The sequence below is a fragment of the Amblyomma maculatum genome, chromosome 3 (genome assembly GCF_055883805.1).
Source record: "Amblyomma maculatum isolate TAMU_Amacu chromosome 3, ASM5588380v1, whole genome shotgun sequence".
In the NCBI taxonomy this organism is placed as follows: domain Eukaryota; kingdom Metazoa; phylum Arthropoda; class Arachnida; order Ixodida; family Ixodidae; genus Amblyomma; species Amblyomma maculatum.
In genome coordinates this window covers 99190793-99206479 of record NC_139346.1, presented here as the reverse complement: position 1 = coordinate 99206479, position 15687 = coordinate 99190793, and the positions used below count along the sequence as shown (strand labels likewise).

The following is a 15687-nucleotide window of genomic DNA, read 5'->3' as shown; positions in this document are numbered from 1 at the left end:
TTCACACTTATTGTTTTTGCGCTCGCGGCGCCTTCTCTAATATAGCCTCATGGACGACGTGAATTGAAGCAAAGAGAGTAAAACGACTTTGTTCTTCCTAAAATTGAAAAAATAGTTCTGCAGCTTTTAATTGTTCCATTGTTTCCTCATTGCCCAATTGCAATCGACACCGCATGGAAGTTGCCTGGGGCTGTGAGTATCTGAGAATAAACATATTTTAAAATATAGAAGTCTTCGTACCAAAAACAGTTGGAAAGAAGAATATAGAGAAAATGCTGCAAAATACTCGTTTGTCTTAAATGAAGAACGGGCAAATCTAAACTTCTTCATTCTTTTGTCCCACTGAAGGATGTTTCTGGGAAGTCCCTGCCAGGGTTGTGCACTGGTTACAGCGCTGGACAACTATTCCCAAGTATGCGAGATTGCATCCCAGCCTCGGCGGCCGCTTTTTAATACCGGCAAAAAGCAAGGCGCCTGTGTGCTCTGTGATATTAGTGCACGTTAGAGAACCCCAGGTGGTCGACAGTTTTAAGAGTCCTCCACTATGGCGTCTCTTAAAGCCCGAGTCACTTTGGGACAATAACCAACACAAATCAAACCATTTCTGGGAAGCGTTAAGAAATATTTATTTCTGCATCCATGAGCTGACAGCACCTTAAAACGTAAATAAAAGGACATAGTTTTTCTTGAAAGGCCTTAAAAAAACACAAAAATGAATGAATTTCATAATACTTCCGTGGGGAAGGCTATTTAAAGCACGTTATCCTGAAGGGATGTAGGTCCAAAGAGACGACAGAAATATAAATAGGGCAAGCGCAAGCGCGAAAAGAGATAGCACGCATAATGGTATACAAGTGTGATGTAAAATCCTTTAATGTGAGCATGCGTCTGGCGTGTCTATTTTTCTGTGAGCAGCTTGTTTTGGAGCTACATGCACTCAAGAAGGCATTACACTTACGGCTCTTATGTGAACAAATGGTTTTGATTTCCTATGTGCGAGCACAGACATGGAAATGTTTGATCACTGGTCCACATGCTGCATGAAAAACTTCACAAAAAAAAGTATTTACGCAAAACAGGATGCCCCTTATGTCGAAATTCGGGTTGGCAGCGGTAAATACTTCTATGGCAATGAGATGCAACTGTGAATAATGCACTGAATAAACACAGCAGTGTTGAACTTTCCTAAATATAGTGAGTTCATTTTTAGAGTGCATCTTGGTCATTCTTGAGACAATTTTCTAAGCACATTGTGCGAAAGGAATCACCCACTTGTTAAGCAAAACACAAGAAAGCAGTGTTCGTAGTGCGGAGAACGCAGTGTTTCTCTAGATGCATAGAAATATTGAGAGCTGCTCTTTACTTCATTATTATTGCCTTGTTAGATACAAATGTCCACTGTAGAGCCTGGGCTAGGCCTCAATATAAATTGTTTTGTATTGACAAGATCATGTCAGTGACTTAGCGCACAGCTAGTATAATATTAAAATAGCATTAGAAAATGTGAGTGTACCTTATCCTAAACGAACTGCGCTATTTCTTTTACACTTGTTTTTTTTTTCACTTTTTTAGGTATTCGAGGACTGCCTAAATTGGAATGTCGCTCAGACCGTCCGTGTTATCACCATGTGCGAAATATAAATCCCTGTCCAAACGGCCTACATCACATTGTGGCTTGCTCATATCTAGCTCCGATACTGTCGTAGCATTCGAGCTAAATAGAATTAGCTCATGGCATTGCCGCATTCGGAGTCTAGGTTGAATGACATTTTGGCAAGTAGAATTTTTAAATTTATATCTGCCTTTCAGTTTAGTGATGCAAAAGTTTAAATGTGATTATGCTTGTCATGGTTGATATACCTAAATTGAATCTTAGGGTCCATGTTTCCAGAGGAAAAGCAACATATCCTAGTCACGTGTCGTTCCAGCAGTTAAATAAAAGGCGGCCAATATCCGACCCCATACCATCTGCCGCCTATTTGTTGTGACGAAAGGTATGTTTGTATTCTACAACGTCGGAGAGATAGAATAGGTGGAAGTATTTTAGAAATCAAACATTTTCTGCGAAATTCATATGGCAGTGCTGGATGAACCCTCGACATTTTGTATCATACAGGCAATTCTTTAAGTTAAAGTATGAACAAACAAATGTAAAAGCAACACCTTGAAAACATATTTTATCGAGTTTGAGGCACTGGCCCATTTATAGAGCTCTTTCAACTATATGAGTGTAAAAGACGTATTGTGCAGAAGTTTATTGCTTATCTAGGACGTCGTTCATCACTATTCCAAACACATGGCTTCAAGATCTATACGCCTCACTTCTTTGTAATTCATAAGCCTCGGCGCTCGCTACTACGACAATAACAGCTTGTTTACTCTTCCAAGCTATAATTTGCCTTACTGATAAAAATGTAACCATCATAGTATATTGGGTTACTTAAAATCTGTCACTGAGAACACAATTTTTTCATTTCTAAAACTGCCGTACTTAAGATTACTCAAAATACCACCATCTGCGTGTTAACTAATCAATTAAGAAAATGAAATTCTTTAAGTCATTGTTGATTGTTATAAACAATTGTAGGGTGGCGTAATTCTACTATATGTTCTGAAATCTAGATTTATTATCATTATATGTGAAATTTTTAACGGCACATGAATTGATTTCTTAGGGTGTGAAATGAAGGCGTCCTAGAGAAGTTCATTGAAACAATTACATGCACATGATGCGTTAAGGATCTTGAAAATGGTGCAGGAAATCTCTGCAACATTGCTGATAAAAGGGAATGTTTGATATAACGCTTGTAATTCTGATAGTGCTGCTGAAGTCAGTTCTAGTGGAGAAATGCCTCTGAACGAGATCTATGATAGAAAATAGCCATTTTCAGAGTTCTTTTAAATGGAGGAGAATATATTTATTGTAGGTGTGTGTTTATTTAGTCGACGCAGATGGATTCAACTGCTCAGGATGAACTCGCAGCGAGCGTCAGGCGTAGCGAATCACACAGACAACAACCACCGTCTTCGTCCTCGATTGCGCCAGCACGCGATGCATGTCAGTGGCTATGATTACGAAGATTACCACACTGCATTTCCCCCTCGGGGTACAGAAGGAGCCATCCTGGCGACTTATGGAGCCGGAAGTACAGACGAATTGTAGTAGTGCTTGATTCGGTTTACATGAACTGTTGCGCGTCCACGGCGACGCAAGTCCACAGCATTCGCAACAGGCTCAACTGCGTACTTCAGATGAGATGTTTGTTGGAGGAGTCGGTAGCGACCGTGATATCGAGGAAGAAGCTTCTTTGAAAGCCCGGCGGTTGTGGTAGGGACCCAGAGCCCCACCAGGGAGTTAGGTGCATCTGACGACGCCTAGTTGGTGTCGCGGTGGTGTTTTTGTTGCCACTGGTTTTCCGTTGTAAGGGAACGAGCAAGCTGACGGCATTCTTCTGCGTACTGGGCGGCGTCCGAAAGTGGCGTCGATCCAGAGACATCAGGGCAATAGGGAAAAAGCGCACGTTCATTGCGCAGGTTGGCTCGCGCCCGTAAAGAAAGAAGGGAGAGAATCCAGTGGTGGTCTGTATCGCCGTGTTGTACGCGTAGGTCACGAAGGGAGGAACCTGGTCCCAGTTGGAATGAGCGTCGTTGACGTATATGGCCAGCATGTCACTCCGAGTACAGTTGAAGCGTTCGGTCAGGCCATCATCTGAGGATGGTAAGAAATAGCGGTGCGGTGAATGATGCGGAATTATTTCAGTAGGGCCTCAAGAGCACTTCACTGAGCACTTCCTTCAGAGTCCCGTGGCGAAGAATAAAGTTGCTGAGAAGAAACAAACCAATGTCTCTTGCGGAGGCAGGGGGTAACGTGGATGTTTCTGTGTAGCGAGTAAGATCGTCCACTGCCGCAATAATCCACCGGTTTCCAGCTGAAGTACTAGGGACAGGGCCATAGAGATCTGTACCAACACGGTCAAACGAACGAGCAGGACAGGGTAACGGCTGTAACGAAACAGGGGACTTCGGAGGAGTTTTCGGCGTTGACAAGAGTCGCAAGCGCGCACAAAATGTCGTACAAAGCTGCAGATTCCACGTCAATCAAATCACAGACGTAGGCGCGTGTAGGTTTTCAATACGCTACAGTGGGCACACTGTGGGGGACCATAGCATGCATCAAAAATGCCGGCTCCGGAGATGACACGGGATGACTAGATGCCACTTCCGTTCATCAAGCAAATGACGGCGGCGATAGCGGAGACCGTCACGAATGGAGAAGTGGTGGGCTTGTAGGACGAGCGCTTTGGATGAACGACCGGAAGTAGGACTTGAAAAAAAATCCAAAAGCGCACTGATTCACGGGTCATTTCGCTGCTCGGTAGCCGTGTCGACAGTGGAAAGAGCAGACAAATCGTAACCACAGACATGGTCAGACGAGGTATCACTAGGCAATGGCGAGCGGAAAAGGGCATTCGCATCCGTATGCTTCGGACCTGATCGATAAATGGCATGAATGTCGTACTCCTGGAGACGAAGGGCCCAGCCAGCAAGGCGACTGGAGGGTCTTTCAGAGAGGCCAGCCAGCGCAAAGCGGGATGATCGGTAATGACATAAAACGGTCGGCCATACACATAGGGACAAACGTTTCCGATGGCCTGAATAATGGCCAAACATTCTCTTTCTGTTTCTGAATAATTAGACTCTGCTTTCGTCAATTTTCGGCTGGCGTATAACACAACATACTCGCTGAAACCAGGCTTACATTGTGTAAGGATGGCACCAAGCCCAATACCGCTGGCTTCAGTGTGGATCTCCTTAGGCGCCGTCGGATCAAAGTGGCGTAGAATGGGAGGCGAAGCCAAAAGGCGGCGTAGAGTGTCGAAGGCTTTATCGCAGGCTGGAGTCCAGGTGGAAAAGTCGCAGCTGGAGACAAGGAGCTGGGTAAGAGGAGCGATGATAGAGGCGAAGTTCAAGGTGAAACGTTAAAAGTAGGAGCAGAGGCCGATAAAGCTCCTGAGCTGCTTCAAGGAGGTTGGCTGCGGAAAGTCTGCAACTGCGCCAAGTTTGGTGGGGTCGAGAAGAACGCCATCTTTAAAAACTACGTGGTCTAAAATTATGAGTTTTCGAGAGGCAAAGTTGCACTTCTTCAAATTGAACTGAAGCCCAGTGTCGGCGAGACACGTGAGGATATGCTTTAGACGGAGAAGTGGAAAGATAAGTCGGTAGAAAAGGCTACGATGTCATCCAGATAACAAAGACAGGTCTGCCACTTGAGTCCACGACGAACAGTGTCCATCAGGCGCTCGAAAGTAGCCGGGCAATTGCAAAGGCCAAACGGCATAACGTTGAACTCGTATAAGGCGTCAGGTGTTATAAAGGCAGTTTTCGAGCAGTCATCGTCAGCCATCGGCACCTGCCAGCAGCCAGACCGCAAATCCAAAGAGGAGAAATACTCGGCTCCCTGTAAACAGTTCAAGGCGTCGCCGAATCGTAGCTGAGGATAGACGATTTTGCTCGTGATCTTTTTTAGCCTACGGTAATCGACGCAAATCCGAATGAAACCATCTTTCTTGTTGACGAAAATAACCTGAGAAGCTCATGGACTTTTTGATGGCTGTATGACGCCCCGACGAAGCATATTGTCTATGTTAACAATGTCTTTGCGCTTAGAGGCCGACACGCGATAAGGACGCAGTCGTAAAGGTGCGTTAATACCAGAGCCGATTGTGTGAGTAACGACAAACTTACAACCCAGAGCAGTATGAGGAAGGTCAAAGGCAGAAATGAAGCTCGGTAGAAGGGCAGTGAGTTGATCGCGCTATTGGGGTGGAAGGTCTGCCTCAATAGCTCGTTGAAAAACATTGAGTGGTGTCGAAGCGGTCGCTATATCGCAAGAGCTGAAAACATTAAATTGTAATGAGGTAGGCGTGCCAGGAAGAGTATTTACAAGAATGGGGTCAAGTCCTTCAATACGGCCGAAGTACTTGCCGCGTAGCAGGACAGACATGGACGAAAATGGATTCAAGACGTACATTGCACTAAGACCGCCTTCGAACCTCAGAGCAGCAAATGAAAGCAGGAGGCCTGAATGGCATAAAGCGACATCGGAAGGTGGGAAGAAGACAGTCGAAGTAGTAGCACTTTCACAGGAGACTGAAACGAAAGCAGCAGAAAATGGAGGAATTTCTGAGGTCTGTGACGACAAGGAGTTTTGCAGACCGGGTAGGGACGTCACACAAGACAGTATCGCAAAGAGGAAAAAGGAAACTCCCGCGCGGGCGCAGTAAATACAGACACGATGAGCGGAAACAAAATCGCAGCCCAGGATGATGTTTTGTGAGCAGTGAGACAGTGCAATAAACTCCATGGTGTTTAAGACGTCTTCGATAAGAATACGGGCCGTGCACAGCGCTGAGGGATGAATGCGCTGTGATGAGGCGCTGCGAGGCGAAAAGACGGAAAGCGCGGTGGTCACCTTACAAAGACGACGGCAAAGAGCTTCACTGTTGACGGATACGGCAGCGCCAGTGTAGACAACAGCTGGTATTGCGACGCCGTCTACGAACACTTGTATTACTTTAGCAGGAGAACACGCAGGACATGAAGAGTTCGAACCAAGCGCTGTTTTCGCCCCGGGAACTGCGACTGTTAGTTTCCCTCAACAGCGCCTGTAGAACGTCGGAGAAGCGGGGACGGGGAACGGCGACGAGGGGAAGGTGATCGGCGAGTGGGATATGTTTGTTTGTCGCGAGATACAAAGTTGGAACCGGGCGGAGTTCTCGGCGAGGGCAGGTGCGTATCGTAGGAGTAGTTACAGACGTCAGGGCGAGAAGGTGGAAGGCGTTGGCGGCTAAGGTGTGCGACATGGCCGGGTAGCCCGGAAGAGTAGCAGATTGGCCAGTTGTCCACAGTACGCTAAGGGTCCGTAGGGCGTTGGCGCACTCTTGGAATAGGGACATGAAATGCAGACCCAGGCAAAGACGAAGTAAGTTTGGAAGCAGCGGTCTGGTAGGAAAGAGATGCTGATGGCATTAGCGGTCTGGCCGCAACTTGGGCATAAGTCAATGGCGCCGTTGCTTGCGCCGGCACGGGGCTGGGAGGCACCACAGTGCTCGGCAGGAGCATGGAGCTGGGCGGAAGGACATCAGCGATGTGATCTTGCACGGCACGCCGTATCGTAAGGGCCAAGGACGGAGCCTTGTGGGGAACAAGGCGGCCAGTATCTGGTAACTGACGGATCAGTGATAGCTGGCAGGCGACGTCTTGAACGGAGGCTTTGATTTGTTGAAGTAAAGGGCTGTCCTCTAATGCGGTAGAGCCACCCAGCGCTAGTGCAGAGATGTCGTCTCTAAAACCAGACCGCCGGGTAGAAGGGCGTTTTTTACGAAGGCCGTCGTAGCTCGGGCAAAGTTTGATCACATCACTGACCGTGGCAGGACTTTTCACCCAGAACATCTGGCCGCGTCCTCAGAGGTGATTGTCAGGGTGTTTTCAATCTTATCCGCTTTAGACATTAGGGGTCTTCGACAAACTTGGACAGGCAAACGATGTCTTGAATATAACTGGTGAAGGTCTCTTCGGCATGCTGAGGGCGCTTGCGCCAGCGTTGTTCTGCTCGGAGCTTGCGAATGCAGGGCGACCTAACACTTCCGCAAAATTCTTCTCAAAATGCAGACCAAGATGGCAGGTCTGCCTCATGGTTGCGAAACCAGAGGTTCGCCACTTTAATGAGATAAAAGATTAGTTACTTCGTTTGATAGTGTCGTCCCATCTGTTGTAACTATAAGCCGTCAGGTGTTATACTACATACATACATACATACATACATACATACATACATACATACATACATACATACATACATACATACATACATACATACATACATACATACATACATACATACATACATACATACATACATACATACATACATACATACATACATACATACATACATACATACATACATACATACATACATACATACATACATACATACATACATACATACATACATACATACATACATACATACATACATACATACATACATACATACATACATACATACATACATACATACATCAAATGCTCGTACGCGCGCAACCAATCGTCGATGTCTTGATCAGCTGTGCCACTGAAGAGGATTGGATCACGCTGCCGTAGAGCTCTAGAACACAGGACTGTGGTTGGGAGGGGCGGCGATGTCGAGGCAGTATCGTCCGGCATGGTGGAAGCAGGTGGCAATGTGCGGCTTCTTAATTCCAGGGTGGACGGGAACATACCCAGCACATCTGCCAATTGCAGGGGTGTGTTTATTCAGTCGACGCAGATGGATTCAACTGCTAAGGATAAACTCGCCGCGGAGCGTCAGGAGTAGCAAATCACAAAGACAACGACCATCTTCTTCGTCTGAGTGCGCCAGCACGCGATGCATGGCAGTGGCTATGAGAGGAAGATTACCACACTACATTATACACAAATAATATACAGAAGAGGCAAATATTGTACGTTTTTCACTCAGGAATAAATGTATACGGCATCCCAGGCCCTCAATCGTTACTTCCCGAACAGAAGTAATCATTGATGCACCTAAGCCCAAGGTACTAAGGAAATGAAGAAAATGCTATTATGTGCTTTAGAGGTTACGGGAGAGATAAAACTTCTTCAATATTTTTCATTATTGTTTTCTTGAAAGCAGTCTTGAAGGTAAGCTGTAGGTTTCACAGAAATTATATTTCCTGGGTAAACCATTCCAGTAGCACATATTTTGTCGTTTAAATGAAGACGCGACAGTAGTGAATAAAAAATAGAATAATTACTTTAAAAGAACAAATTTCTCATAGCGGAATTGCTCACACATGCTTCTCTTTTCCAGCACTATTCTACTATGCATTTCAAGGCCCTTCTCCTCGGCATGGGCATTTCTGGCTTTCTGTTGTCAGGTATGCCGTACAATAAGGAAAAATATTTTCAAGCGCCTTCTATAGTTTCTTTGCTTTATCTGCGCTAGCAATAAATAGATAACTTTAAAAAAGTGGTGCTCTCTCATCTACCGAATCCAATTTCAATTTATTATGTTGGCACAATGCTAGAAGTAAAGCTGCGAAATGAACAGTAAATTCTAGAATGTTTCAAGAAAGAAGGCGCAATTAGACTAAGATAATACAATACCCGTTCTTCTTTTTATTCAGATTGTAAAACAGATTAATACGCGTCACTTAACAATACACAAAAACACCTCAGTAGCGCGACAAACGCCGTATGTTTGCCGAAAAAAGAAAAATAATCATGATATGCCACATGCGTGCTCATAATATATATTGCGCCCCGTTCACCCACCCAAAGGGAAAGTGAATTGTTTCCTCACGTACTCTCTGCCTTATAAAAATGCCAAAATTGCTGCAAGGGTGCTTCCTAAAGGGCGAACTATAGCAATGTATTTTAGCAGTAGGCAGAAGACTTTCCGAGAACCTGCAAATTTCTATGTATTAGTACCCCCGTTTTTACATCGTTCTCGTCCCGTCAGTTCTTACGGAATCGCCTAAATGCCAGCTGCCCTCATTGATAGGTCTAAAGAAAAGTGCTTCCACCAATACCATCAGTCAGGCAGAATTAAGCACAATGTTAGCTCTTGCCACTAAGGCGAACAGGAAATATGACTGTTGTATGACCGTTTGTTGTGCCGTTTTTCTTAAAACATCTTCAGAGGCCATGCTGACATTTGCAAAAGCTGTGCCGGAGGCACGAGCTGCAGACGAAGCAAATGAGCGAGTGGCAGAAGGACCCCAGGAGGCAGATGCTCGCATTGGTGCTGACTGCTTGGGATCCCTATGTGGCGGCGGTATCGGTCGAGTAGAGGAAGGACCAAAAGAGGCGGAAGCACGCATTGGTGCTGATTGTCTGGGCTCCCTATGTGGTGGGGGTCTCGGTCGAGTTGAGGAAGGACCCCAAGAGGCGGAAGCACGCATTGGTGCTGACTGCTTGGGCTCCCTATGTGGCGGCGGTATCGGCCGTGTCGCGGAAGGACACTAACAAATTGCATCGTCTCTCACTCCGGCAGCGGCATCGGTTAAAGCCTTGAAGAGCATTGTGGATGTTTGCAAGCCACACAGTATTAGAAGTTTTCTTCTAATCTTCTGGTAACCAGCACTTTCCACTGCACGGCTCTGCTATTATTTACAGTAATACTAATCGAATCAATTAAAGAAGCATGCAAAAAGCCCAAACTGACTCTTCTTGACTCTCTCTTGCTGTTTTCGTTACATTGTTTGTCGCATTCGAAGCAGAGGAAAGCTAGATAAGAATAATGCGCTTAAATATATATCAGTTGGGCAATGTTATAGTATCTGATCTTCAGCTGCCTTTCAGGGAGAGATGTCAGACCAACAGGCAAAGGGCTATGGGAGACGTATAAACCGTAAGCGAAAATACTGCCATTTAGCGGCAAAAAACGAACCAATCAAGCGACGCGTTCTGTGAAGTTACTCGCAATGAATGCCGCAGAGGACTGGGCAAGGGTGGACCGTGTTAACGGCTTCTCGTTGAGCGATTATTTTATTTCATGGTTTAAATAAAAATCGTTGAGTGACGAGAGGTGCGGGAGCATTTTTATATTGCCCACATTTCCCAGATATTTTGCCTATTCATATTACACGTCGAAAGCACTGGTGAAGAGGCACCGGCAGCAAAGCTAGTAGTGCACAACGGAGTGATGTGTGAGTCTGCCTGCGCCGCACACAGAATGCAATGGACAAGTCTACTTTTCCTTTCTCTCTTAAAATATTAGGCCTTACAGTTGTTCTATTGCTGTGTGCGGATTGTTTGTTTCGGTTACGCGTTAACGATCATGTCGTCAAAGATGTGATATGGTTTCGGCGCCCACAATGCATCGATGATGGCGCATTATGATCGCACACTCACCTACGAGTGGCTTGGGTGAAACTTTAAAGACCTGTCTTTCTTCAAAGTGTTTAAAGGAACAGAACACGGGCCAAAATATGTCATGAAATTATGGTGGAGATGAAAAGATCTTGCCTCCTATAGTACAGATCGAGCACTACAATATCAAAGAAAATAGGCTTTGCAATTTTAATTTGCTATTGAAAATCACATAATAACAACCGAGGCGCAATCTAGCGGATAAACCCTAGTACTCTCAGCGTAGCCCCCACGTGACTACAAGTCAGCAAATTATCGCTGATTTTAGTAACTGCACACTGTTCTTTTCTCTTCTAAAAGTGCTGACCAAAATTTTTTATACTTTACGCTCTCTCCAGTGCGTCCTTAACAGTAAACCACCTTCGCTTTCGCACCGCGAGAGGTATGCTTTCAGGTTTTGCCACTAGATGGCGCCACAGTGTTAGCAATTTTGTGAATGAAGCGATGACTGTCCACTAAAACTTTCCTTGACGAGGGCGTGCGTTATTGTGCCGTAACAGCATTGAATGTGAAACTGAAAAGGACGTTACTCTTCACAAAAAATGCCTGATTACTGTCTGGTGAGTGAAAGCCATATTTGTTTTCGGTACGTCGTTTTTGTCGACCACCAGTTGTCACCGCGGTCACTGGTCATGGTTTCCAGCATCGGACTACATAAATACGGCGCACGCATTGATCGAAAAATTCCCGGTAAAAATTTTGCTACAGCGTTTCTATCAAAACCGTTATGGAATTGAATATTTTAGAGATCAATCTTTCCACTGCGGCGAAAAAAAAATCGAGACCTAAATTCCAGTCTTCTGTCCCTTTTAAACAAACCTTACAGTACTGTGACCACTTTGTTTCTATTACCACGCCCGCATTGCATAGACGATAGGTATTATGATCGCGCACTGGACTACAAGTACATCTTGGTAAATACAGACCTTTCCGACTGTTTTGAAGCAGCCCGATGTTATTGCGACAGCTTTGTGTCCGTTAGAATATGTTGTGAGGTTTCATTGTACACAAAGCGGATATTTTTTATGGTGGAGTACAATCTTAAGGGAACAAAGGTGGCCGGGGCTGGCGCTTTGAATGATTCCTGGTAAAGCCAGTGCTTAGGCTTCGAAAAACCAGCATCCTCTCCGGAAAATTTGTTCTTTCTCATGCCCACGACTCAATTTCCATATTACTCTCGCTTGCTTTAAGCAAGCTTACTCTTATGAACCTATATAATAATGCAACATTTCTAGTGATGCAGATGACAGTATGATGCCTTTGGATTAGAAACATGCTCCTCTCCGCCTGGATACTGACAGGTCACTCACAGAACAGTCCACAGTCCGGTGGCTTTGTTGCGAATGTACTGGGATTTGAAGAACCTAACCGTACTTTTCATTTCATGTCTCGATGTCATTTTTCTTGCTAAGTGGAAAATTTGAATTTACAGAATCCTGGCAGTTGGTAGGCATTCGATTATCACGAAGAAGCGAAAGCACAATAGACCTAAAAGGAAGATGAACAGAAAGAAGAACAAAAAAAAATCATGTTTACCTGGCTTTCTTTTAAGACCATTTTTTTGGTGCTTTGTTTAAATGGAAGTAGTACTAGTAATCGACGTCTATATAATAATGAAATAGCACTCTGTCAAAGCTTTCATTTTGCCACAGTATGACTTAACTATTTATACTAGAATCGTGCGCATCGGAAAACCAGCACTAGAATGCTTTTATCGTCAATTTTCTAATAATAATTTAACACCACCTAGATGGTCTTAACAGAAATGCTTGCACTGTCCTCTTTTTGCTTTTTTTTCCCCAGAAGGATAGTGCAGATCCGTAAATAGTGCTCTTTGCATTGAGGGCAAACTGTTACGATGAGCAGGCCCATTGAACTTATCCAGTAGGAACGTCTCGCTACTGTAGTCACCTGAATGGGGTGCTCACAAGTATAATTTAGCTCCAGAACCTCGGATACGCGGAACAACCCGACTAGCTTTCTACTGAGCTGCTGCAGCTGTGCCGCCGGCCAAGAAGTACAATGTTTTTGCATCGCTTCATGGATCCTTATGCCACATGGAGTAGGGATGGCCAATGGCTCAGCTGCAGTGCACTGCACAATACATCCTGCCAGCAGCCCTGAGATGGAAGAACGAGCAGATAGCGGTTACCCTCTCAGTGAGAAATAACGAGGCTAATGGCTGCTGGGCCCCCTTCTAGCTATACCTGCAACAGCAAGCCCTGTCCAAAGCAATTTGGGCACTTTATGAGTGCACAGAGCAGGCCCTAAGGATGCCTCTGCTTCAAGCGAGGTTTGAGGGATTTGGCTCGAAACAAAAGAGCAGCCTGAACTAGGTACAGACCCAAGCTACAGAGATTTATCTAATGACAGTTGCTCGTATCCTCCCGAGAGAGTATAAAACAGTGAGGTTTTGAAAATATGATGCGCCTTTGATAAAACATTCTTATATTGTGCTTAGTTAAGTCTTGTTCCAAATGTTTTGACAGCATTCATTTCTCCTTCTCTATAACTACAGATAACACAGCCGTGGCTTTTTAGCAATACAGAGGAAGTTATGAATAATTTATTTGTAATGAAATGCACGGCCCCACAATTAAATATATCAAACAATAGATAAGTGACATAGACAGCATTGAAGTTTAAGCACTGGTCCATGATATCCCTTTTTGGAATGTAAGAAGTATATAATGTTGGCCAACAAATTATGCTGTATTTCGTTTGTTCACAGGCAGCAGGATGCGATAATAATGAAGAATGTGGGACTACTTTGGCCTATTGAGGCGTAGAGCATATCATAATAAAGTTTAACCAGGCACCCTTTCACAAGATTTTTGGCAATCGAGAGCACGGGGGCATGTATACGACACAGATATGCTTGCGCTTAAAACGTGGCTCTAGACGAAGGCCAAGATGAAAGGTGCATATGCTAAAAAGCTCAGGGGATTAAATCTTTAAACAGTTCTGTGCAAAATCCAGCTATGTACAGAACGAGTAGTTGCTAACATCACACTGTCAAAGCCAAGCATGTTTACTTTTAACAGTAAGGTAAGGAAAACTATCTGTGCCCGAGTTAAGAGCTCATAATTATAAGCCTGGTTCTTTAGCCTACTGCATTATTTCATTTTTCATCCTGACTTAAGCATAACTAGTGTTTGTTCCTTACCAGCCACTGGTTGTGATAAGATTGCCCACCGATGACGTTTGATGGTGCTCGTTGCAACGTCATCTATAAAAACGTGCAGCTTCCTAGAAATAAAACCTTTCGCGTTGCTGGCACTGGCTCGTCTTTCTGCTGCTGAGAATAGAAACTCGGGCGACGAGGATGGGATCCAGCATGCAGCTAATCACTGCTGGCCAGCCGCAGTCACTAGGATGAACCATCCCCGGCGCATGGCGACACGGAGCACTTACAGCTTGAATGTCGTCAACGGCACGGAGAAGCGCACGAACGTGGTGAGGAAGCGAGGCGTCACGAGCCCGTACATGGACTTCAGCGACAGGTTGGAGCAAGCCAACGGGAACGGGCACTACGGACAAGGCGCATCGAGGAAATCAGCTCTACAGTTAAATGAAGTTTGCTGGTAGAGCATCCGCCTAGCATTCGGGAAGTACTGGGTTCGATCCCTGGTGCCGCCGGTTACACACCGGTGTTTCATGGGTACAAGCTTTCCCCCGGCCTGGTGCTCGGCTCTTCTGGGGTGAAATGCTTGGAAAAAAAGGCCACATAATGTCTTTTGCCGCATAAGGCGAACTTATTGTTGTCCGAAAGCGGAACTGATCACTGCCACATCGGAGCAACAATTTGGGACCTATGACCCCTTTCCCAAACATTTCACCCCAAAGAGCCGAGCACCAGACCGGGGGAAAGCTTGTACCCATTGAACAGCCGGTGGGTACCCGGCGGCACCAGGGATCGAACCTCGTACCTCCCGAACACGAGGCGGATGCTCTACTACAAGGCCACGTTTCGGTGTTAACCCTTTTTTGAACACCGAAACGTGGCCTTGTGGTAGAGCGTCCGCCTCGTTTTCGGGAGGTACCAAGTTCGATCCCTTATGCCACCGGGCACCCACCGGCTGTTGAATAGGTACAAGCTTTCCCCCGCTCTGGTGCTCGGCTCTTTGGGGTGGAATGTTTGGGAAAGGGGTCATAGGTCCCAAATAGTTGCTCCGATGTGGCAGTGATCAGTTCCGCTATCGGACAACAATAAGTCCGCCTTGTGCGGCAAAAGCCCATTATGTGGCCCTTTTTTACTTCTTGAACCAACATTTTGGTTCATGGCCCTTTTTCCAAGCATTTCACCCCAGAAGAGCCGAGCACGAGGCCCGGGGAAATCTTGTACCCATTGGAAACCGGTGGGTACCCGGCTGCCCTGGGGATCGAACCCCGTACCTCCCGAAGTCGAGGCGGATGCTCTACCACAAGGCCATGGCCGTAAGTTTGGCCAGAAAAAATTAGACCCGAAAATTGACAACATGCTTGTATTTTAAACAATTTGAGAACTACGTAGATATAAATGATGTCCCTGAAGACAAGAAACTAAGGTTGTTTCTCAATGTACTCGGAGCGAAAGCATATGAAGAGTTAAAGAAGATAGTGGTGCCTGAATTGCCGTCTCAAAAGACGTTCCGCGAAATTAATCAGCTTTCAGAAGCTCAATTCAGGCCAGATCATTCAATCATTGCTGAGCGTTGCAAGTTTATTTGCCGAATGAAGCTTGAAAATCAAAGTGTCAATTGTTTC

General features: G+C 45.4%; 1 protein-coding gene across 1 annotated transcript; it reads left to right on the top strand.

The window, feature by feature from the left end:
* Positions 1 to 1952: 1952 nt before the first annotated feature.
* LOC146195406 (uncharacterized) lies at positions 1953 to 10168 on the top strand. The gene is made up of 3 exons (XM_084596229.1): positions 1953 to 1994; positions 8879 to 8945; positions 9710 to 10168. The coding sequence occupies exons 2-3, from the start codon at positions 8891 to 8893 to the stop codon at positions 10033 to 10035; spliced, it is 381 nt and encodes a 126-aa protein (XP_084452355.1). The 5' UTR covers positions 1953 to 1994; positions 8879 to 8890; the 3' UTR covers positions 10036 to 10168.
* The last annotated feature ends 5519 nt before the right edge of the window (positions 10169 to 15687 follow it).